This window comes from Dromaius novaehollandiae, chromosome 1 (assembly GCF_036370855.1).
Source record: "Dromaius novaehollandiae isolate bDroNov1 chromosome 1, bDroNov1.hap1, whole genome shotgun sequence".
NCBI classification, from domain to species: Eukaryota; Metazoa; Chordata; class Aves; order Casuariiformes; family Dromaiidae; genus Dromaius; species Dromaius novaehollandiae.
Genome location: NC_088098.1, coordinates 191,041,203 through 191,064,935, shown reverse-complemented (window position 1 = coordinate 191,064,935; position 23,733 = coordinate 191,041,203). Strand labels below are relative to the sequence as shown.

General features: G+C 36.6%; 1 protein-coding gene across 1 annotated transcript in view; it reads left to right on the top strand.

Annotated features, from left to right (window-relative positions):
* Window positions 1-23,733, top strand: part of FREM2 (FRAS1 related extracellular matrix 2) — a 138,430-nt gene that overhangs the window by 52,301 nt on the left and 62,396 nt on the right. Inside the window, exon 3 of the mRNA XM_026108420.2 lies at window positions 20,546-20,692. Within this exon, the coding sequence (XP_025964205.2) occupies window positions 20,546-20,692 (147 nt within the window). The remainder of the gene's footprint in view (window positions 1-20,545; window positions 20,693-23,733) is intronic.

The following is a 23,733-nucleotide window of genomic DNA, read 5'->3' as shown; positions in this document are numbered from 1 at the left end:
ATATAACTATTCTAACTAGAAGAAACAGATCCACTTTTGCAAGATATGAAAGGCCTTCTTCAGATCTGTTGCTTTGCATGCCTAAAAATGTGCCACTTGACTCATTTAAATCTAATTAGTTGTATTAGGTCTGATAAAAATACTACTATTGCTCACTATTCTTGCCTTGCTTAAATATTAAGACCTGTGCAGGTACAGCAACTTTGTCACAGTGTAAGTTGCAGCAAAATAAATTGTGCTGCTCTATCAATAGTAGTCAAGTATGATTAAGCAGCAAAAGGAAGCCTAAAAAAAAATCACAGAAAAAAATATGGCTCTATTCTATTGGAAATTACTCTGTACATTATACAATATAATCTAGATAAAAATTGGGGGGGTTAAATGGAGGCTATGTTTTTGGCAAAACAATCTGACATTTGTTGGTATAATAAGATCAGCTTATTAGATTCCATGTGAAAGGCTTGCAGATTAAAAACTCATTTTTAAAATAGAATGTCTTTGCATATTTTCATTCATGTTACTTATCTATTAACAGCTGTAAATCTGTTAAGGATGTGGTGGCTAGAGCACTAATGAATTTATTTGTAATTTTAGCTCCCTTAGGTTCTATGTTAAATTTCAGTTATCTGACTCATTTCCATGTGAAGTAATAATTACATGTTAAACACTATGCAGCCTGCAGAGTTTTTTCTTCCCAGCTATTTAACTAAGGTGAAATGCTTTTGTATTCTACAATATCATTTTGTCTTGCATTGAGAAGGAGTTTGGTGTCTAAATTTCCATGTTATGGGAATAAGATTAATTTCAAGGAAAACCCTGATTAAACAATGTAAATTTTGTAACAACCACTAAACTCCTTTACAAGAGCTTCACAATACTGTGCTAACCGTATACAATATATAATACAGGCTACACTATACTGTGCTAACCTTATACTGTACAAAATATGCTGTATAAAAAACTAAAATGTATATTACATTGTTTTATTGTTTGTGAGGTATTAGAATATTTTATAGTGCTTGAAATATATTTCACATCTGTGCTCAAACTTCTTTGTGTTAACATCAGCTCTATTGTTTATAGTAAAAAACTCTGATGTCTTAGTTTTAAAGCCTGTAATGTGATTGCAGTTTGTAAACCTTATATTTAGCTACCTATGTGGCATTTTATGAATATGAACATGTAGAATTAGGTTGTTCTGTTCCCTTCATTCAGTGATTCAGCTGTAGTTAGCTGGACAAAACTGATCCTTATGTGCTGTGCTGTGCTGTGTTAGTATTGGTTACTGCACGATCCAGGGTTGGATTCATCTCCTTGAACTCTGAACATCTAAAAGCTAGTGATTTAGTCTAAATGGTCAGTGCATGCTAAGGTAAGTTTCTAAGACAAGACAAACATGATGAATTGTTCTCTCTTCTTTTGTTCTCTTTAAAGAATATAAAATGAGCTTAGTTGTCACATTTTTAGGTGGCTAAAAGTAAATGATATGCCCCCCAATCTCATGTCATTATGAGAATTTCGCCCTCAATGTTATAACTCTCGCTTAGAGTCATGTTATTTATTTCAGCAGCAACATAAATGATGGCATGGTAAGGCTTGAGTAACCAGTGTCCTTTAGCCATTTCATCCAAGAAAACACTCCAGCTAAGTTTCCAAGAGGATAAACATGTCTATGTTAGCATTTTAGGTCAAATCAAGAGTTTATCTTTGATGGAAGTGTCCTAATTGTCTCCACTTCCGTAATTAATATCTTCCACTGAGATATTAAACAGTATTGGCCCCAGTATCAACCCCTGGGGGATACCACTAGTGACTGCTCTCCAGGTGGACTTTGTGCGGCTGATCACAACTCTCTCATCCCGGCAGTTCAACCAATTTTCAGTCCACCTCAGCGTCCACTTATGTAGTCCATACTTCATCAATTTGTCAATAAGGTTGTCATGGCAGACAGCATCAAAAACTTTGCTAAGGTCAAAATTAGCAACATCCACTGCCCTCCCCTCATCCACCAAGCTAGTCATTTCATTGCAGAAGGCTATCAGGTTGGTCAGGCATGATTTTCTCTTTGTAAATCCACGCTGACTGTTCCCCATCACCTTCTTTTTAGTATGTTTGGAAATGGTTTCCAATATTATTTGCTCCATCACCTTCCTAGGGATCGATGGGAGGCTGACTGGCCTGCAGTTCCCAGAGCCGCCTCCTTGCCTTTCTTGAAGATAGGAGTGACTTGAAGTGTAGACAGAGTTGATCACAGTCTTAGAACCTGATTCTGTTGGTAAGGACTGTGAAATTCTGCATGAAGATACATTAAACAATTTAGAAGATGATGAGTAGGAAAGCTGCAGCCATAATACTTAATACTGTTAATCTCTGAAAGCATGTAATGTCATTACGGCAAAGACTGTCCTGACTTCTTCATACCTTTAGGTTAACATTCATGTTATTGATGCTGATCTGCAACCTGTAATTTGCTTATGATTTTGTATTGAGGTCCTGCCCACTGCAAAACTAGCCCTCTTCCCCGAAGCCTTTTCACATCTGAAATTGGTGAATATTATGTTAATTACATGAGACTAGAGCTTCTGGGTTGGTGGAAGCAAGGTGCTTTCATTCTGTCTCTATCATTGTTCTGGGGAAGTCTGGAATTCCAACATTTTTTGCTCCAGTCACTAGACTGTTGTATAACGTCCATTTGTGTGGTCTGATATTTGCCAGAAACAAATAGAAAATTCCCCATTTAAAGTAGAGAGGGAATGGGCTGGAGTCTTTTCAGAATGGTTGGCCTTGTTAGCTAATTGTATTATGTGTTTAATATTTGGGGGGGTTTTAACTGAATACAGAAAACATTTCATGGGATTTCTTGCATTTTAAAATACAAACTAATTCATTTTAGTTTGTATGAAAGAAATCAAAAAGCTAAAAATGATAATGGAAGCCAGTATGCCAGGTTCAATAAGATGAATCTGTAGTTAGCTAATATATAAATTGATAAATATGTGATAAAGTTCTTGCAAGTAGAACAACTAGTGAGATGACTTGATAAAATAATAAAGCCTGTGGTCTAGACATTGATTATTTTACTTCTTATTGTGAGGCACTGAAGCATCATGCTGGGGCCCTGTATCTCATACTTGCATAAATCTCCTTCAGTTTTTATTGCTATTTTTTTTTTCATTCGCAGACCTATTTTCCTATGTGTCTGGAATGATTACCATCACCTTTTGTGTGCAAAGTGTACGTGTTTTAAAGATAGATTTTTATGTGCCCCTACTGTTACTGTGTAAGCAGGAAGCAAGCCTTGCTTTATTGTAGGCTCAGATTAGTGTAAAAAACAGTGAAATTGAGTCAGATCTGAGATTGTTTCCATACCCTCCATGACCTTCTCGCAAGAGAATATGGTGATTCCCTTGCATGCACTGTCATGTACTATTAAAACATCACTGCATTTAAAACGAACTTGAACAAACATGAAATGCTGAGATAGTTTAATTGGTGCCAGAGGTTAATGTGAAGTTTATATTGTGTGTATGTGTGTTAGTTGCATTTACTGTAACAAGGCCAAGAGGAGCAAAGAAACCTAAAGAACACGTTCAGATTCTTTCTCACCCAGATGGAGAGTGCAGCTTCTTCCTGTTTTTGCCCTAATATCTGTAACATTGATGTGTTTATTCTCTAGTACATAAGTAAACAGTGAAAGGATTTTCCAGCAAGTATCTGTTATTGGCTCAGCCATTCACATACTTAGCTATATGAATAGATTTGATATCAGTGAGAGTACTATCCTGAACAAAGTCACTCGTGTGTTTTCAGAGTTAATCTGTATGTAGGGGGCACTGCTTTGAAGCGTTACAGAAGAGAGCAGCTAAAGTACAGATCTTGGTATTCATATGAGCTCCACGTTCTTCATCTTTCATTCTGTATGGGAGCCCGAGATACTGAACGGTTCCAAGAGACCTGGTTAATATTCAAGCATCACTTCCTCCAGGCTCAATTTGCATGATCAGAATGTTCACATCAATCATTTGTATATACCAGGTGTGAAGTTCTTTAGCATTAATAATATTTTCCATGTTCCACACAAGCGTGACTTGAAACATCGGTGTTAACATCGATAGCCATATTGTGTTGTTTATTGATAATTGGATTTTACACTGCCTATCAGGTAAATTCAAACCACAGAAATGAAAGCTGAACTTGAGTTCACTGTTGGTGTTAGAAATAGAGTATGCTGAAATCCTAAGTTTGCTGTATGCTAAGTGTGGAGGGAATTGTAGAAATTATATTAACTAAAAACGTAAACATTTATAATTTTTCATCTCCTGTTAATACTAATATTCTGGTAAAGGTTAAAGCATATAAATATTAGGTTTACCACAGTCAGAAGTTTTATACTTTCTTGGGTATGTCTCTGAAAGAGTTCTAAGTACTGTAAGCTGTTTGCTTGACATATCATTTAGATTTTCTAGGAAGATAATGAAAGTTTTCACATACTGTTCTCTTATTGACCCCAATACTCTAAATTGCTTGACAGTAAAGGATCTAAACTTTTTCAGTTTTTATCTTCTGCAATGACACAGATAAAACTTTCCTAAACAGTTAACCTCTGAGATCAAATTCTGCAGCAAGGTGAAGGATACTCTAGCAAATCTCCTCACTGAATGCCTCCCGCTGCCTCTCCCTCATGTTGTGTATTTATTGGTGTTTGTTTTGTGGAGAGAGAAAGATTGAATGTCTGGTCATGGTTCTTAGAGTTATGAGAAGGCACATGATACTTTTCCTGTGGTGAGAAGTTTTATCATTTTGCCACTTCGAATTCAATATATTTAATAAATAATGTCTGGCCCTACACTTCAAATTTCATATGAAAGTGTTTCACTGAGTCTCATTTTATGAGAGGAGATTTCAAAATATGTTATGAGTATCTGGAGCTATAAAACTGAGTAATTCTTATTTTTAAACATCGTGCTCATTAGTTAGGCTTTTTCACAGATGTACGATGCTTACCTAAAATAAATATCCACTGTTATTTAATATCTATTTTGGGAGATCTTATACTGTTTTGGGGAATTTGATAACAGCATGTTTTTTAATTTTTGTATTTATTTTGATTTCAAAAATACTTCAGGTTTCTGTATACACTTTATAAAAATACGTTGAGATGATGCTAATGATACAGTGTTCAAAACATCATTAAAATGTATTCTCTTTCATCTAGCTATCCTATCAGACTTAGTTGTCTTTCCATCACCGTATATTATGATTCTGTCTTGTTTCTTCACAAAATTTCCCCAGGACCTTTGGTTGGTGATCACTTTATAGGTGGTGAGATTACAGGGTTCACAGGAGCAGAAGTTCACAGAAAGTTTTGCAGTATTTATGTTAACATCTGTTCTTTTTTAAAATTTTGCGAACAGTGGTTTTACTAGAACACTAAGTGAAGGGGTATATTCTATGATGAAACTTGGTCTAAATAATTTAGATCTGGCAAAGGTGTATTTGTTACACTTTCTTCTTTTCTTTTGATATCAGGCTTATATAGGAAACTATTATTTTATTTCCTGTTCAGACTTATTCTGTTTTTTCAAATGGTTTTCTTTTCTCCCCTACACTCCTTTCTTGTGTCATGTTTTATTGTGATTTACTGCTCCATAAGTGGATTTTCTGTCATCTTGTTGAAAGCTATTGCAAAGGCTGGATTTTACATCAAACCCAAATCAATTGAATCAGATTGACACTAAGACAGTTCGAATTATGGAGCAAAGTGAAATTAAGATTCAGTTTGATAATAAAGTATGTGAGATTAAAAAAAAAATCTATGGAGAGTAAGTATTAGAATTGTAATTATGGTACAGTATTTGCACAAAAGAGATGAATGGCCTTAGAGTCCTTTGTCACTAAGGATGCCTTGCAGGGCAGTTGTTTTATTTTGGAAAATGGCAGGTAGGACCATCTGTGAGGAGAAAATATTTTCAATGTATACGCCCTCTTAAGGAAACAGAGCAGAGAGAACATACACTTTCAGATTTGGAAGGAACAAACAGGTGCAGTGATTTTCTCTTGCTAAAATGAAGTCAGCCTTCCTGCTTTCCAGATGCTGGACATTAAATAGTTACCTAATTAAAAAAAAATATGTATCAGTTTCAGAAATGATGAAAGATATGCCAACAGTAGTGTTAGTGAAATTCCTTTAGTTCTTTTGTCCTCGGTTTTGGTTTCACCATAGCTTCTTTTCACCATATCTTTCAGCATAAAGGAGTGCATAGATGGCAGAATCACCCAAGATATAAGGACTTCCCTGCCAATATATTCTAGTCTACTTGCACAAGGACTTGCTAATGCCAAGTCTGACTTCAGATGTTATGTCTACAGAATACTCTTCTCTAGACATTTTAGGCTTTCTCTCACACAAGGCTTTTAAGGTCAGTTAGTGTATCAGTCCCCAGAAAGTGGAAAGTTGGATGTTACAAAGCTAGCCTTGCTCAGATCTGCATGGTTTAAGAAGGGACCACATATTTACTTTAAAGTTGAAATATAGCATAGCCATTAACATATATGTTCAAACTTTAAATGTTTTTCTGCAATATTACCAGAGTTATAAGCATCTCTGTAATATCTACATGTAGTGCAAATCACTGTCATTATGTGGGGCTTCCATGCGCTTATGCATAACATCTTTTTTATTCAGAACTTGTTGCATATTTGATAAGGGAGCAAAAGACTAGCCTAAAAGGCTATATCTTTTTCATGTAATGCACTGTATGAATCTCATTATCCAGCAATTTTTGAGTAGCTGTGTTCTGAGATGTCTCAGGAAGAAAAAGATCAATCATAGTCCAAATTAGACTGTTCCATGGCAGTGGAATGAGCTTTTCCATCCTGTTCTCCAGTACATTTAAATAGCTGCTGTTCTGTTTATCAAAAAGTCATTCAGAAAAGGGGATGTTCTGTGAGGACACTTTTAAGTGTGGAAACTGGCTGTAAATTTATCTGACAAATATTTCTGGGACCCTTGCTTGTCTCTAGTTGTTGAACAGTGTTAAATGAAAACTTCAAAATAAATGGAAGACTTTGCCAATATATCCATATAAGCAATTACTGAATTTACCACAAGAAGGCCGTCTGATGACAAACCAGAGAGAAAGTGTTTTTCATGGTCACAGATGGGTAGGAAAGAGAAGAGTTTATCTATCAACCTGTAGAGCACACTGTGGAAAAACACTGAGAGAACCAAGATAAAAACTGCCCAATTCATTTGTTTCCCACCAGCTGAAATAAAGCTTTTCCATCTATAGAACAGCATAATCCCTTACTGAGTTGCTCAAGGTAGATCTTAATCAACTAGCTCAGGAATCAGCAATCAGCAGGGCTAGGTAGGGCAAGCAGAGCACTGAACTGGAAAAGCTTTGATTCTGGCAGGACCTGAGCTTTGTGGCATTACACTTTGTGCCATCTAGACATACCGGCTCATTTGGAGCTAGCTTGCATGTCTCTAGCATGATGCACTGCTGTATCTTGCCTCCATTTTCATGTACCAAGGTACATGAAGGCATGTTGCTAATTGTAAATTGAAATATCTGTCAATAAAAGGACAAGGAGACTACAAGTAAAGACCTCTTTAATGGCAGTACACATTGCAAGTTAAATTATAGCAAATGTGTCTTCATTGAACAGGTAGTTTTTGAGACAGTACACTCTCAGGTTTCATTTCACCCCTCCCTGCTTTGTTCTTTAAAATTAAGACTTTTATCCAACTTGCCCTGAAAGTTGCTTATTAACTAAAGAAAGTGAAAAGAAGGTGTTTTCCCACGATCATGTTATACTATTAGTCTCACTAACTTTCCAAGAAGCTACTATATGAGTATGTGAAGAACAGAGCTATTGGTCAAATTCCAGCAGTTGAGGAATTTGCAACATATATCAGAAGATCAGGATTATTTAGATACATGTTTGGATAAAGACTTTTCAAGGTCAGAATATGTCCTCTTGATATTCTTGAGTCAGGATGCTTGGGAAAAAAAAATTGTGAGACATCCTCTGGACTGCAGTGTCCAGTTTTAGTCATCGCTTTTCGAAGGGCTGTTCAAACTGCAGTAGTTGGAGAGAAGGGCAAGAAGTCTCTGCTTTGCAGAGATGGAGATAGAGATTAATAAGTTTGTGATGAGAAATAGGATTATACCCCCTGGCTATCTTTGGCCATGGGAGACAGTGATCTAAGAAATCCCTTTCAGGTCGGATTTCCTACAGAGTTAAACATTAGAATAGAGATCCGAGATCATTACTGGAATGAAACTTGCTAGAGAAGACTGGATGAGTTTGGACTGGAGAACTTAAAGAGCAAAGACTACGTATGGTTACGTGCATACAGTTACATGTGGTGTTGCCTTCTCTTCCGGTGTGAAGGATAACTAAAAAATAACTGGAGTGATTAACATATTAATGGTTATACAAAAGTAGGTGGAACTAGTCCTATCAATAACGTGAACTGATAAGCACTTCTACACTGATACATCTGCACTTGTTGGCTTGGGGTAGAGAGAAGAAAGGAACTGCAGTTTAAAAATAATAGCCAGATTTTATGTATTCAGATTTTATATACCATTTTCATCCATTGTACTTTACAAACAAAGGGCCTAAGAGGCCTAGGTAGACAAATAATAGACAAGAACAAACTTCTTTAAAAAGTTATGCTGTAAGTGGTACTTTGGAAAACTAAGGCTAGAATCCAGCCTCCAAGTGGCAAGATAGGATTTTGACCTGTTGGCCATATTGATTCTTTCAAAGGGTTAAAGTAGGAAAGTTTTTTCTAGCACAGACAAGCTTGTAGCAGGTAGCAAATTGATTAGTAAGGGCGTGGCCATTTGTATGACTAAAGTTATATGTGTAAAAGTTAAAAGGATTCAAGGTTTATTATATATCACACATCATTTCAGATTTTTCTCTAAACAGGTCATTGCCATATCTTGCTTTAATATGTATACGTTTGTCTGGAGTAGATTGTTTTGCACAGGAAGATCGGTAGTGGATTGCTGTCAACTTGACCAGCTGATCATCCAGCTTTCATAGATGGGCACAGATTTGCATTTTCCATGTATGTCAAACAGTGGCCCCACCATCAGTGTCACTTTATGAATTACATAACTATCTGGGTGAAGACAAATGCTTCTGCAGTCCCGTCTGCTCATATTAAATCAATTGACATCCATGCCTGTTCAGGCCTATTAAACAAAGCAAGAAACTCAGTCAATCTAAATTATGCATCTAACTCTCATACACTTCTAATGAAGCAATCCTGCAAATAAGTGCCTAATTTTCTTCTCTAATCAAGGGAAGAAGGGAGAGAAGTGCCCTTGCAGTCATCCAAGGGAGAGCTCACTTTCCTAAACAGTAAGGCTTTCACAAGTAGTTTGAAGGCAACTGTTAGTTAGGAGGATTTGAGCAGCCCTCTAAAATTATCTGGCAGGAGGGCTGCCAAGGCTGATTCTGTCTGGGACGTTCTTTGAATCTGCTTGAGCAACTGGTGAGCTTCGTCATCTTGTCGCCTCGGCTTTGTGCTCCTGTCTTTGTTGTACCACAGTTCTTCACTGCCTTGCACTTGTGGGCATTCTCCTGGTGCTCCTGGTGGGATGAGTCTCCTGAGGTCCATGGCTGGCTCTCCTGCATGGTGCTGCCTATTACAAGTAGTAGCTATCCTATTAGGTAGCAAAGGTACTATCAAATTTTTTTGTGGGGGGAGGAGATATAAATGTTTTGAATGGCCATGAAGGGATGTAAAAAGCACAAGTTTAACGTGGCCAACCAAAAGGAGGAGGTAGGGGCTGACAGGTCAGCACCATCTCATCAGCACAGTTGGGATTGCTGCTGCTGCTTTCTTTTTGGGGGCTGAGGTGAGAGGAGTTTTCCTAGGGGCACCGCAAGCACCCTGGTTGTGCTGCGACCCAGGGAAGTGCTGTGCTCTACGTGCCAGCAATGTTATCAGGTGTGGCTGCGACGTACAGGAGGTTGAGGTCATGTCCCAACAGGAGAGTGCTGAGCTGCTGCCTTTCAAGAAAGGGTGGGGAGCACCTTCTCCCATAATGTGAAACGTTTCTGCTAGTTGGCATGTTAAAACTGCTGTAGTCACACCTCCCCACGTCTCTGTACAAAAGCTGAGGGAAAATATGTAAACTTGGGACTGCAGATCAAGCCATGCCTTTAGCTGCCTGGACGCGATAGCCAGCAGTTTCAGTGGGAGTTGGACTTTGCCACTGTTGGAAGCATTGCCTCCCTTGCCTTTGGGAAAAAGCTGAAGGATTTTAATTTCTGAGTATGTGCGGGGGGGGATGGTCTTAGAAATCTTGATCAAGGGTTTCCCAGAAGCCTGGGTGTTGCCAAGTATATTTCAGCTTGGCACATCAAAAACTTACCCTGATATTTGAAGGTCAATATGTAATTTTATAAAAAAGAATTTTACCAAACCTAATATAAATATAGGCCCTTAAATATGCCCCTTCGATTATCAAGATGCCGCAGTATTTTGCACTATTTTGCTAGTACTTGAAGACACGGAATAATACTTTAATCTGTCATCCCTTTTAAAGCTGAGTAAAATGTGAACAGTATTTAAATAAACTCATTTTTAAAATCTTTTGTGTGCTAAAAACATAGAACCACTTTAGTAACAGCACAAATTAAATTTAATATTAAAGCTGGAGTTTTTCTGTTGACAGCTTTCATTTAATTACTTAACTGTCTCAAAGCACGAGTAAAGATTACATGCATATGCTTAGAAAGAGATAGAAAGAATGTGTTGGAAACAATATATTATCAGGATTGAGTTGTCATAATTTCACTGTCACTTCTGTCCCCTGTCCTTCTGCAATATTTCTGTGGAGCCTGGGCTGTTCTCTTGGGAAACTCCCAGTGATCATGCTACTCTGGAATTTGGATTCTGTAGCTGATTTCAGAAGTACTTTCTTTTCTGTACTTAATTTTGATATTTAGACAGATTTTTTACACTTTGATGTGAATCTTTGAAGAAATTTTGAGCTTCTCCCAAATTTTCTCTTTTCTCATCTTGTGCTATATACACTGTGACTGCAGTATTAGGAACATAGGAATTTAAGATAAAATAAGAATGGAGAAATAAAACTGAAGTGATTTATTGAACTAATATCTTTGAATACCTCCTTTGCAAGGCATGTTTTAAGGCAAAGTTACAATGGTTTAAAAAGGAACCGTTTACTGTCTTTTTCAGTATCAATAATGGCTGTTTTTATTTTGTATGTTTCTATGTTTTTACTTTGCCCCTCCTGAGTAGGGTTAAATCACTTGTAAAAGGTTATAGGGTTGGCATAGCTTAAAAGGGATCAAAACCACCACAAAGGAGTTTCTCCAATCAAATAATATTTAAAGTTAAGTATTCAAGATTACCTGGAACAATTAATCTGAAATGAATTAAAAGTGAAACTGCCTGGCATTTGTTCTCCTCTAGTCAGTCGGGCATTTTATTTGTTGTATTGCCAGAACAGAAAAGGTTCCAGAATTCAAATCTGTAGAAGCAAATTCTTAATAAAATACTAGTTCAATCACTTTGACATGGAGTTAAAGGAGTAGTTTTCCTGTAGGTGCTCATTCAGTTACAAGAAGGCGGCTGTCCAGAAGTCAAGTTAAAATGGAAAAGCTGTTCCATTTTATTCATACTAGGTTTTGCAAATAACAACAATGTCTTTAATACTTCTCTCATACATTTTTTGTTAAGGCTGTAGGTCTGAGTCTGGATTGTCATCTGAAATGGAAAGGAATTCTCTGAAAAGACAACATTTAACAGTCAGAGTTAAAAAGTTCAACTAGCAGAGAAGTTTACCAGTTATTTTGCCACAAATACTTACTGCAAATTCATTATGCAAAATGAAGGACCTCAGTTTCAGATGGCACCCAGTCACGTACTCAGTACTTGGAAGCATTGAAATATTAGGCACATATGAAGGAGTTTGCAGTAGTAGGGCCTAAATTAAGGAAGTGTGATTTAAAGAAAGGGAAATCAGTAGATTTTTTCTCCAGAATAAAGGAATTTCTTAAATAATACAATATGTAAGATAATATTTTGATTGTAAGTATATTTCTCTTGGCTTCTGTTCTAATAGAATGTCTTTTATTTGTGAGGTTGCAGTATACATTTCTGATCTTACTGATTACTTTCAAGTCTCAGTCTGTGAATAGCCTCTGACCCTCAAATTTAACACTTTGACTAGGCTGTTCAATGACAGTAACTTTATTGTGAGCTAATATGGGTATGTGGCACTACTTTACAGGTATAAACCACAAGAAAGTCCCATATGGGGCAGCATCTAAGCAAGGAGCGCCAGGCCCGTTATTTTCTGATAGAATAAAATAAACCTTGCTCTCGATTCAGCTGGAGCCAGCTTTTTGGAAGTCTTTGTCTGGCACCACAAAAGGAATTAGTGAGCAGAAACCTGAAGACTACTAAGTTTATTTTAAGAATGTGTTGCCAGAGATCTAATAAATTTACATGTTGCTGCAGGCCATGCATTCATGAAATCTTACTAATCCAGGTGTTGGGTTTTTTTTTTTTTTCCTTCAGAGGGAGGCACAGGGTTTGGATCCTTAGGAAAACAGGTATTCTGCTTTAGGTAATATGGGCATTGTTTAATGATAGACATGACAGCTTGAGGGTATGTTTGGGTTTTCTCTATTACTACTCAAAAAGTTTAAATTATTTTTCTGATGTGAAGTTAGTTACACAAAATGGTTATCAGTTTAATGACAGCACAGAAATAATTGTTTAATAAGACAATAATTCTTCTAAATCGAATAGATTTTTTTGTTATTTTTAAATATTCAGAAGATGCATTTTAAAGTGTTTGAATTTGCAGATTCACCAGTTCAGGACTAGTTGTATCTTGGAGTTTTCTCAGGAGTCTTCTTTGTGCACCCATGAAAATCACAGTTTTAGATATCTGAATGTTAGATGTCTAGTCTGTCTGGCTCTGTAGCCTCCCTTCACAATCAATGGAGTGAGCCAGACCCTTCCAGAGGGCAATCCACTCCATCCTATTAGATATATCTATAGTTCTTGGAGATGCTTTTCTTTCCATTGGTTGTGCCTAGACAGCTAGCTTAAATTGAATATCTGTCTTTTAAATGACAAAAGTAGATTAAATGAATCCTAGCCTTAGTGACAGGTCTCCTCTTTACCTGTTCTGGAACAGAAGCCAGTTGATTAGGTTCCTCTACACTGGAACCTGACCAAAAATATATTGCTTATCAGTAGTGATTATTCAGTAGGAATTATTGAATTTGGCCGCTCTGAAAATTTTTCTGCAGAGGAGCAATGGTCATTATGTATACAATATAGAATAACATAAAACAGCATTTCAAAATACAGAGTTATCTCATCTGTACAACAAGAGCAAACCTTAGCAAGAGTGAAGTGCTACTAATACAGCAGTCTACAGACAGCCCTGCTTCCTGATACCTTCCCACTTCTAGGTCTAGAAGGACATGCTGTTCTGCAGCCGTCCTCTGTCCCCTTCCAAATGTTTCCTCTGCTGCCCATCCCCTATTTTGGGTTTTGTCCTGCTTCTCTTGAACCTGATTACATGAGTTAGGTCTCCAGAAGAGAGGATAGGCTCCCAAACAGTTGACTCTCTTCCTTTTCCCTTATTACTGTCAAATCAAGGCTATTAGAAGTGATCACTACCTGCTGATTAGTTAAAATGAATCCCTCATAACTGGCTAGCAAACAAGGCAATATCAATCAGGAGACAGATAGCATGCTTTTTTTTGTTTTGTTTTGTTTTGTTTCCTGTTCATCAGTTTAGAAGCAGTAACAGGACAGAATAAAGGTTTTTTTTTTTTTTCATTTTCTGTGTTCAAGAGAACATGAACTTTGGTGTGTGCCTGTCAGTTCCTTAAAGGTCTGTCATCCGAACACCAGCCTGCCCAGGACTGTTTGACCTCAAATACTGGGCAAGAGCAGGTTCATTCAGTACAGGATAACTTCAGGCTTTCATATAATATATTCATGCTGTGCATTATTTTGTAGTGTGTCCTGATCCCATAATATGCTTGCTTTCATCACTTTTAGATGTCTCCTTATGTTTTTTTTCAATAGTAAATGTATCCAGAGATTAGAGTTTGATTATGAGTTGTTTTGAGCGTGTTCTGTTATGACCATGTCACTCCTCTTGACATTCAGTGAGACAAAGTACGTCAGGAAAGAAAACCTTGTGAGTTCTGATTTTTAATGAGAACAGACTTGTAAATATTAGTAAATCTACTCTCTGTGGAACTGCTACTTGTGGCAGTTAGTACCTTCAATTTCCAAAGAAATCTTTTCATATAAACTGTATGATGATCTTTTCCTTGTGTCAATGAGATTTACATCAGATCTTTTTGTCATTGTCTTCACAGTAGCCTGTGTGGCTTCATTGTGTACATTGCAATGTTTTAAAGTGATGTAATATTTTCTCTTTGGTATGTGCATAGACCAAGTATTGTATCTGTTCCTTCCTGAATTTATCAATTTGTATTTCCTGGGAAATGCCTAAAAAATGTACTTTTTGTGTCTAATGAGCTGTCAGTGGTTTACTTGTAGTTTACCCCTAATTTCATTTAAACTCTTTGCCCTCTTAAAGGAAAATCTAGGCTGCATCTGACATATTTTAAATGTGTGCTTTGAAATGCGATGTATCAAATTCTAGAGTGTGACTGTCTGCAGAAGGTATTGGCTAAGGTGATTCTGTGAACGCTATTCTATATATCTTCCCCAGCTATAAATATTGAAGAATTAGGTCAGAAAGTCAAAATTCTTAAAAATTTTGCAGAATAATTGAGCATAGGTCAATTAAAGTATTCATTTTGAAAATTTTGAATTGAACTTTTTAACTTTTTGCATTAAAAATAAATTTATTACAATATTAATATGAAAAGCTATATACACCCAAAAGACTCAGACTGTATAAAACAATGAAATTTCTTCCCTAACAGTGCTTTCAGTAGAGAGATTAATCAGAGTCAGTCTTTTTGTGAACAGCTTTGTTTTTTGATGGATTAGCAGAAGAAGAATCATTTGAATAATATTTGTCCTGTTCTAGTTTGTTCAGTCTTGCTAAGAACTTTCAGGGTTGTATGATGTCTTTCCTTTCGTCAAGGACACTGATTCAGCTGTGCACATAAGTGTGTGCATAAGCATTTCGATAGTACCTCTGAATCCATGAACTTATTGCATAGTCATCATCCTGAACTGGAGCTGTAGAAGTGGGAAGATAAGTGTTCAGCATCTTGCAGAGCTTGTTTACAGCAAAAAAACCCAAACCCACTGGTGATCTTTTGGATTCCCTTGAAATCAGCTACAAAGCTAACCACTTAATAGGTCTACAGGCTTTCAACCACACGCATTGCTCCAGCATATATCTTTGGTGATTCAGCCCAGGGTCAGTAACAAGTTTTCCCTACTCATTTGTCTGTTTTGCTCTTCTCTTTGAAAGCCCATAGCCTCTCAGTGCAGCCAACAGAATGAAGGTACCCTGCCTCTTGGTAAACTAATTTATACTGAGGTTGATTTAAACTGAAACTGCTGTAAAGCTATGAAATGCAGTGACTGAAGAGGTATTGGATGTTTGCTTCCACAGTTTCTGTTAATGAGAACCTGGTTAATCTCTTAATCAGAAACTGGTTAATCTCCATCAGAAGAACAGGGCATAAACTTGAATTGGGAATTCCTTAAATTAACCCAGCATGAATCTCCAGACTGTGCTTGGAGACCTGCTTAGTTACGCTTAGCTGAATTTTACAAGGATCAAAATTTAATATGCACTGTTTAGCCTTTCCATTCATGTCTCTTTTCTCACTTCCCCATCTGTTTTTTCTGATAAAGCAACTATAGAGTATTCTTCAAATATTTTTTCTACTACGTGACTTCAAACATTTGTTTACTCAGAGCACCATCAAACGCAGCCATTCCAGCTTGTTTCTTGGGGGTAGACATGAAACAGAAGCAAAAAAAGGTTACAGAAACTACTGAAAGACGGAAACTGTCTGCAGTTCATTGGATACCAGCAATTACATTCCAGGCAAGCCAATTCCATGGTGCTGGGAAGTGCGTGTTTTCTCATGAGAAGTCAGAGAAACCATTGTTTTAGTTCCTGATCACTAGGGGCTAGTTTGGGGGGTTGGGTTTGGTTGTTCTGCAAATATATTGAGTTACAGTGGCAGACAGAGCGCAGAAGAGTGCAGAGTTCACTAAGTTATTATAGTGATTGGATTCCATTACGGTACATTAGAGAAAGACTTGTAAAGATGAAGCATTTTAATGGGTTTCTAATTGGATAAAATTATTAGGTTAACTTACACATGGCTGAAGTCAATTTAAAGCATTTTAATGGAGGATTTTACCTGCTGGTCTTGCTTACATATTTCATTTCTGCAAATAGTTTTTCTAGATGAAATTAAGGCAGTTTTACAAGATAGGCTGTTTCTGATGATCTTTCATAGCAGAGAAAATAGCGTATAATATGTTGTCCAATGCATTGAATAAAGTTTATTTGTTATCTGTGTTCTACATATTTATACAAACCACGAATTGTGACTACCAAATAGTGTGGGGATCAAAAAGCCATGAAAATTACTGAGGTTGGAAACAGGGAGCTTCACAACTAAATGGGGAATCATAATATTGGAGACAAAGGTTTCTACATTTCACATCAGATTCTACTTCTAATAAAACTGTTAAAGTAACTTTATCCGGGTACATAGTAACTAACTTGGCTTGACACAGAAGAAAGAGGCCAGTCAGAGGTTGAAAAAATGAAACAGGTGTCTAAAGATGGAAGATTTCTTTTCTGTCCTCTATATCTCTGTTTTCACTGCAGGCTGAGCTCAAGTTCAGAAGTGGATTTTCCTTTTCAGATGCTTCATGTACCTGCTACAGTGAGGAGATCCATAGCAAGGGAAAGGACAGAGTAGTGCCAGTTTTGGTAACCCTGTCTGAATGGAGCGTCCAGTGGGGTCAGATATTCTGAGCCAAAAAGGAAAAGCTGCAGGTCTATGGCAACAAATGAACAAACAGTGGCAGGAACTGGAAAGAGCTGGAGGAAGAGGGAGGAAGTACATGATGTGTTAAGATGTCTTGCTATGGTTGTAGTTATGCTATACAATGATTCCTGAACTATAGGTGGGCTGTTAATACTGTATTTTGTTACTACAAGGTATCTACTTCGAAAATATACGCACACAGGCAATTACAGCAATTAAGATAAGATGGTCATCCATTCCTTTTTGGAAAGCCCTTAAGCACCATTCTGAGGTACTATGTCTTGCCATATACCAGTGTTTTGAGCTTGACAAGGCATGCAATTAAATGCAAATATAGATCACATTTAGGTCTGAACTATTTGAAACACTAAAACTGAAACATAAGAGATGTGTGTAAGTGAGCTATAGGTAGTGTGCCTGTGTCCACAACACATTTAAACCATTAGTTCTTTGTGCAGTGGAATGAGTGATGCCAGATTTCCTTTGACTTTTTGTCTTATGGTTGGAATCTCTTCTATCTAAAACAATGCAAACTCTGGTAGATGCTTTTTTTTCAGTCAGGGTATTTATAATTTCTCTCTCTGTCATTGATATTCTCATTTCTAATATGAAATGAGCTCTTGAAGCAACATTTTTTTTCTCAGTAGAGCTAGAAATAGGTTCTCTGTCCTCTAATTGTCAGGCAATTTTCTTTATTTTTATATCTTAGAGGCTTTTATCCCTCTGTCAAATTAGGTTTAAACTGGCCAGTGTGTTCAAAGGTGGTACACATACACATAGCTTTTCTCACTAGATAAACAGACAAAAATTATTCTCTCGCATTTGTCCCAAGAAACTAATGCGAAGGCACGGCTATTTACTGAGTTAATAGAATATAGTTAAGCTAAGGTAAGTACAGATTTAGCTAACACTATGGTTGGTGGTTTTATTGTAGTGCTCAATACAATTTTTGGTATGTGAATTTGTAAGGCTCCCCTTTCTCTGTAACAATAAAGATGAAAAGAACAGAAAGAAGCAGGGCAAGGAGTGCAGCATAACACTCTGATGACCATTTCCCTCCTTTCATTTTCATAGTACTGTTGCCTTTATGTTGGAGAGAGTATACAAGTTTGGTGGTTTGGTTTTTCTTTTCTAGTGGACAAGTCAGCTCCATAAAGAAATAGAGAGGCTTATCTTGGAAGCAGAGTGGAAGTAGATGAAAAAGTTGCGTATTTGTTCAAGAGAATAAAATCGAAGAAACTGGAAAGGGAAAGCCAGCCTTCACATTTGCCTCTTCCTCCAGTAGTTAAGCCATGAGTGAACTGAAATACTTAGATATATTTCTCTGCTGTTCAGTTATTTTATTCACTGGCTTTTGTACGAAAGTCTTACATTCTAAAGGGATTTATTTGCACATTTCAGATAATACTTACCTGAGCAAATATTGTTCTGTAGCAGCACCTTGTGGGAAGGGAATCAGACTACATCCTTTCACACAAGCCAGCATTCACAAAAGACAGTTGCTGAGGAAACATCTGTCTTCAGTGAGCTGAACAATTTATTTTATTCTTGCTACAGAAATTATAGCATTCTCCTGAGCGCTGGCAAACACACCCAATGGAATGATGCACAGAACTTGACTGGCCCCGCTGTTATTATCTGTGGCATCCAGAATTCCTACACTGACAAAAAGTGCCTTTTTACTCTGGAAAACTAGTAAGCAGATGGTGGTAATGTGTACATGAGAAAGTAAAGAAGTGCTATATTTTATCAGAAATGTGCTAATCTAGTTTGCTATATTCGGTACAAATACTGTAGCCAGTGAAATGAGCGCTACCTCTTTTCAGCTCTTATCTTACAAACTGGAAAAAAAAAGTGGCTTTTTTAGCTGGATCTTAGAGTGCCATCTGTTTACATTTGTTGTTTCTGTAATGCTTTTTTTAGACTAAGATAAAATCTTTATATTCTGCCATTTTAATAAGCACTTATTGCTGTTTTACAGTTGTACAAATCATGTTAAATGTAAACACAGCAGCTTCATTTCTGCTGGGGGCAAAACATTAGGCTGAGACGTGCTCAGTTTGCAGGCTGGTACTCAGTGTTTTGCAGTTGGAGTTGAATGGCTTCCAAATCATCCCCTCCAAAACTTTGGATGATACTTCCCGTATTCCTGCATTGCTCGGGCTTCAAAAATGAGCTTCTGCTGATGAATATATGGGCGTTTTTGTTTGGGGAGAAGTACAGTGAAGGTTCTTTCCATCATTTGGAGAGGAAATTTGATCTTCCGCTTGATGGCATTGCCATCAACGTCAAGAACTATCACCTAGAGCCCATGGTACATGTTCACCATTCAGTTTCCCCAGCAGAGCATACTGCTTTACTGAGTTTTCAATTCTCAGTGTTTGAGTGCACAACAACTATCCATCTTCACTGAGCCTGCAGGAAAGCTGCTGTGCAGTGGCTAAATTAGAGACGTAGGAAAGGATCCCTGGAGTTACCTCTCTTTCCAGGATTGTGGTGCTACAGGTGTGCCCACAAAAAAAAAAAAAAAAAAAAAAAAAAAAAAAAAAAAAAAGCCTTGTGGACTCATTTTGATCTATTTGAAAATTTAACTTGCAAAATACATCTCAGCATCTCAATTAGTTTGGGGCACTCATGATACCATGAAGGCAGGTCATCACAAAGAGAATGCCAATAAGCATTTGTGTCTCTCCAGATCTCTTTAATGACAGGGGCAATCACACTTGTGTGATTAACCCAACAGTTACAAGCATGTAAGCTTAGGAGGGCAACACCTTAGCTGTGAAGTGTGGCATGTATCAGGGAAACTTAATCTTGTTGAAACTTTTTCCTAGTAAGATATGAAACTTATGTCATAAATATGTTGTATCATACAGAGCTGATGTATAATCTATAACCTAATAAGACTAGAAATTGACCGGTTTAGTGAACAAAATCCTCAGTTTTAGAGGCACTCTATATGGGTAAATGGGTTAATTTTATATGTGGCAGGAATTAATTCTGTTTTCAGTTTTGAAATAGAATCCCTCTGAAATTTGCTCTTACCAAAGGATGGTAGGTATCATCTCCGATCTTTCAGGATAAGAAGGGCCTTCCTGTGCTTCAGGCAGTCTAATCACATCTAGGAAGTTCCACATGTTGCCTTGTGTAATGTATCTTTTGGAAATAGAAATACAGTTCTGCAGAACCTTGGATCAGCTGCAATTTTTATAATTTTTAGGAAAGGGATCCCAAATGTATTTGCATGAATTCATAGAAAACTAACATTCTTTGGACTGAATGTGACTGAGATAAAGATCTAAGATAAAATATATTCCTATATGTACCAAGTACATCAGGAGTACACTGAGTTCTTGTTTCTTGGTTTCAAACCTTTGCCATGCTTGGACTGTAATGGCCAGCTAGGATATATATCTCATCTGGGATACAGGATATGTTAATCTCAAAAGAACAAAATAGCATTTAACAAAAAGGAAAAATAAATAAATACCTTTATCATTTCATTTTGCAGGGGGCAATAAGCTGAAGAATCAACATTTTCGCCTAAACTGGGCATGGATCTCCTTAGAAAAGGAATATTATTTAGTAAATGAAGACTCCAAACACTTTGATGTTGTTCTTAAACGGAGAGGTTACCTGGGAGAAACCTCTTTTATAAGTAAGTTCAGTTCCAGTCCTATCAGTTGCTTCTATAAGTGGCTGGCAAGCTAATTCCGAAAATATATCAATGCAGCTTTATCCTTTTACTGGTGTATAATGCTGAACAAGCTAAATACAAAGTGGTATGTTTATTTACTAAAGCAAGTATCTTTTGTTAAGCTAATTATATGCTTTCTTGAATTATATGATGAAATTTTCACACATGTACCTTTTTGTGGTCTTCTGCAATTCATTTTTGATTTAGCAGCCCAAGACCCAGTTCTTCTTCCTTGGGTTTGAATCATTAAAATTTTTGTTGGCTTCAATATTAGGAGAAAAGGATCCTATAAACAGAACTGGTTAATCAACAATGGAGTTGAAGCTCACTACAGTGCATGTCATTCTAATTAGTTCCCCAGAATGTTATTTCTCCTAAAAAAACTTCATTATTTACATTGAATCTTTAAAAATATTTAAATCATTTAAATAATATTTAGTTGAGTATAAATATAAAAATTATAAAAATGAATGCACAAAATTTATAAAGTTAAAATAAGAATAGTGCAACAAATTGTTCTTTTATAAATAAGTACATTTTGGAAGTGTTTAGAAATATCAACGTTTGCATGATGCAATTGTGGAAAATACTTCAGTTTCTGTTTATGACAAACTGTTTGTTTACTAGCAGAACAAGTTTATGACTTCTGGTAATGGAATATATGTGTTTTGAGCCAAGTTGGAGCATATATATAAGTTCTATTACTCAGAACGTGATTAAAACAGAAGAGTGAAATGTATTCTTGCTATGCTTCTGTTAGATGGTGTTTGAGGTGTTTGCTGTATTGCATATATCTCAGATTCTTAGTAGATCATGTGAGAACAAAGATGTTATTGCCAAATGTGAAGACCTAAGGGAAAGTTCCTCCGGCTGGCTTGCCTTCAGCCGGTAGAAAACAGCAGCAGCTGAGGACAGCAAGTGCAGTCTACGGAAAACATTCTTTTGGGGCTGAAATTACTAATAGCATGCTTGGAGGTTGAGGCTCTTTATACTTTTGAACAGTATCAAAGTATTTTTAAATGAATAATTGAGAGTTTAAGATTTAAAAGAGTTCTAAAAAATATAAAATTTCTAGGGATGATGATGTTCAAACTGGAGCACCAGAACAAGAAAAATACATTTGCTAAGGGTTATTAATCAGAAGAAAATAAAAATATTTACAACTAAGGAATAGTTTATGAAGAAACCTATAAGAAATATCTCAGAACTTAAATAGATGAACAGATTTCCCAGTATGGAGTGCTCTTTTTTTTTTTTTTAAGTCAAATTCCGCAATTCCTACTGCAGTAGAATTCCTGTTAAAGGAATGCATTTGACAATACAGTATATTGCCACTTTTTTAACAAAGCACAATATTAAAAATATTGAAATGAAAAAGGACCAGATTTTAAAAACTGTTTTTAAATAAGCAAATATATATGTACTCATAATTTCCAAAGTACCATTGTGCCTTCAGAAATCTCGTTAGATTCGTAGCCAGTCTCCTGTAATTACGTGACTATGCCACTATATTCCCACAAACCGACATAAGAAGTCTGAGATGTTGTTGTCCACTTTTCGCCAAGAAGGAAGAAGTATTTTGAAAGGACTGAACATCCCTTTGTACAGCTGTATATGTGTCCGTGTATACAAACCTGTAAGTGTGTCATCCATAAACAGTATTCATAGCTGTAGCACACCTTTATTAAAAAAACAGTGCAACTCTTAACTTATGAATAAAGTGAAGTCTTAAAGTAAAGTCTTATGAATAAAGTGAAAAGTTTTAATACAAAGCAGTGCTAACTAATTGCCTGTACAATTTGGGATTATTTTATGAGCAGGTGCCTAGGTCTGGTACCAATATTGTATTTGTTTCACAGAATACAGTTCCTGTCTGGATTTTTTTTCTCTATAATGAGAAAATATGTGTGTAGCAACTTGACAGCAATTGTCATACCTCGTTTTCCAAGAAAAAACGCTGAGCTGTGAATAAATAAACCAGTGGTGAGCTGGGCTGATTAAGCTGTCACCAGTATGTGCATGAGCAGTAAGCTCATTTTCTTCAGTCGATGTTGGCAGACAATTGGGACTGATACAGGAGGTGTTGAAAGCTGTTTGCAGTGTCTGGGGAGTGAAAAGGTGAAAAAAGATTGTCTTATCATGTTCTGCAACCTTACACCTATCTCTAGCTTCTGGATCTGTTCCCATTCTGTTACTTCTGCATCCCCACTGCTGATGCATTTGTACCAGAAAGCATCTTATACATTTTCAAGTCAAAACTCCTGGTAGGCTTACACTGCTTAGAAAAGGCACTCAATTTGAGGCTGATACTGTGCAATTATGTAAGCATTTACCTGGTATGAAGCAGAGGCTCTTCCTTAGAAATGAGGGTTCTGTTTAAGTCTCTTTCTGAAACAGAATTTGAGTTTCCAAGTACTGAGATGTAGTTAGGCCACCTATCTAGCTAGGGAATTTACAGGAATTAGGGATTAATTAAATGAATCTAACTTAAAAGGCTCTGTTTTGAACAGTAAATTAACTTTGATAATATATTTCTTTTAAGGAAAGTAAAAGAATGATAGAGATAAGCAAAACATAAAGTTGCATAAAGTCTAAATGTGTGGTTTAAATTAATTTCTAATACTGGTTAACAAATACTGATTTGACTTCTGACTTTCAAATAACAATGCTTACAAAATTTTTCTGAATTCAGCTGACTCCAGCTCCCAAAAGAGAACTGACAAGCAAGAATAACAAATTTGAATAATTTGCCTTTGGTTGACTACCTCAGTCCTGCAAAATGGAATTAGAGTTGAAAAGAACATAGAAGATATTGATTAAGATACTTACTAGCCTTTCTGATCCGTATGCAGGGCTGAAAGGATATAGAGGTTATATAAAATACTGGCTATAATGAAGGAGGAGAAGCAAGCAGGAATTGAGAAAGGCAGTTTGTAGGGAGAGGTGGTAAGTTTTAGTATATTAAATGATACAGTTGGAAGAAAGAGATAAGGAACAGGATA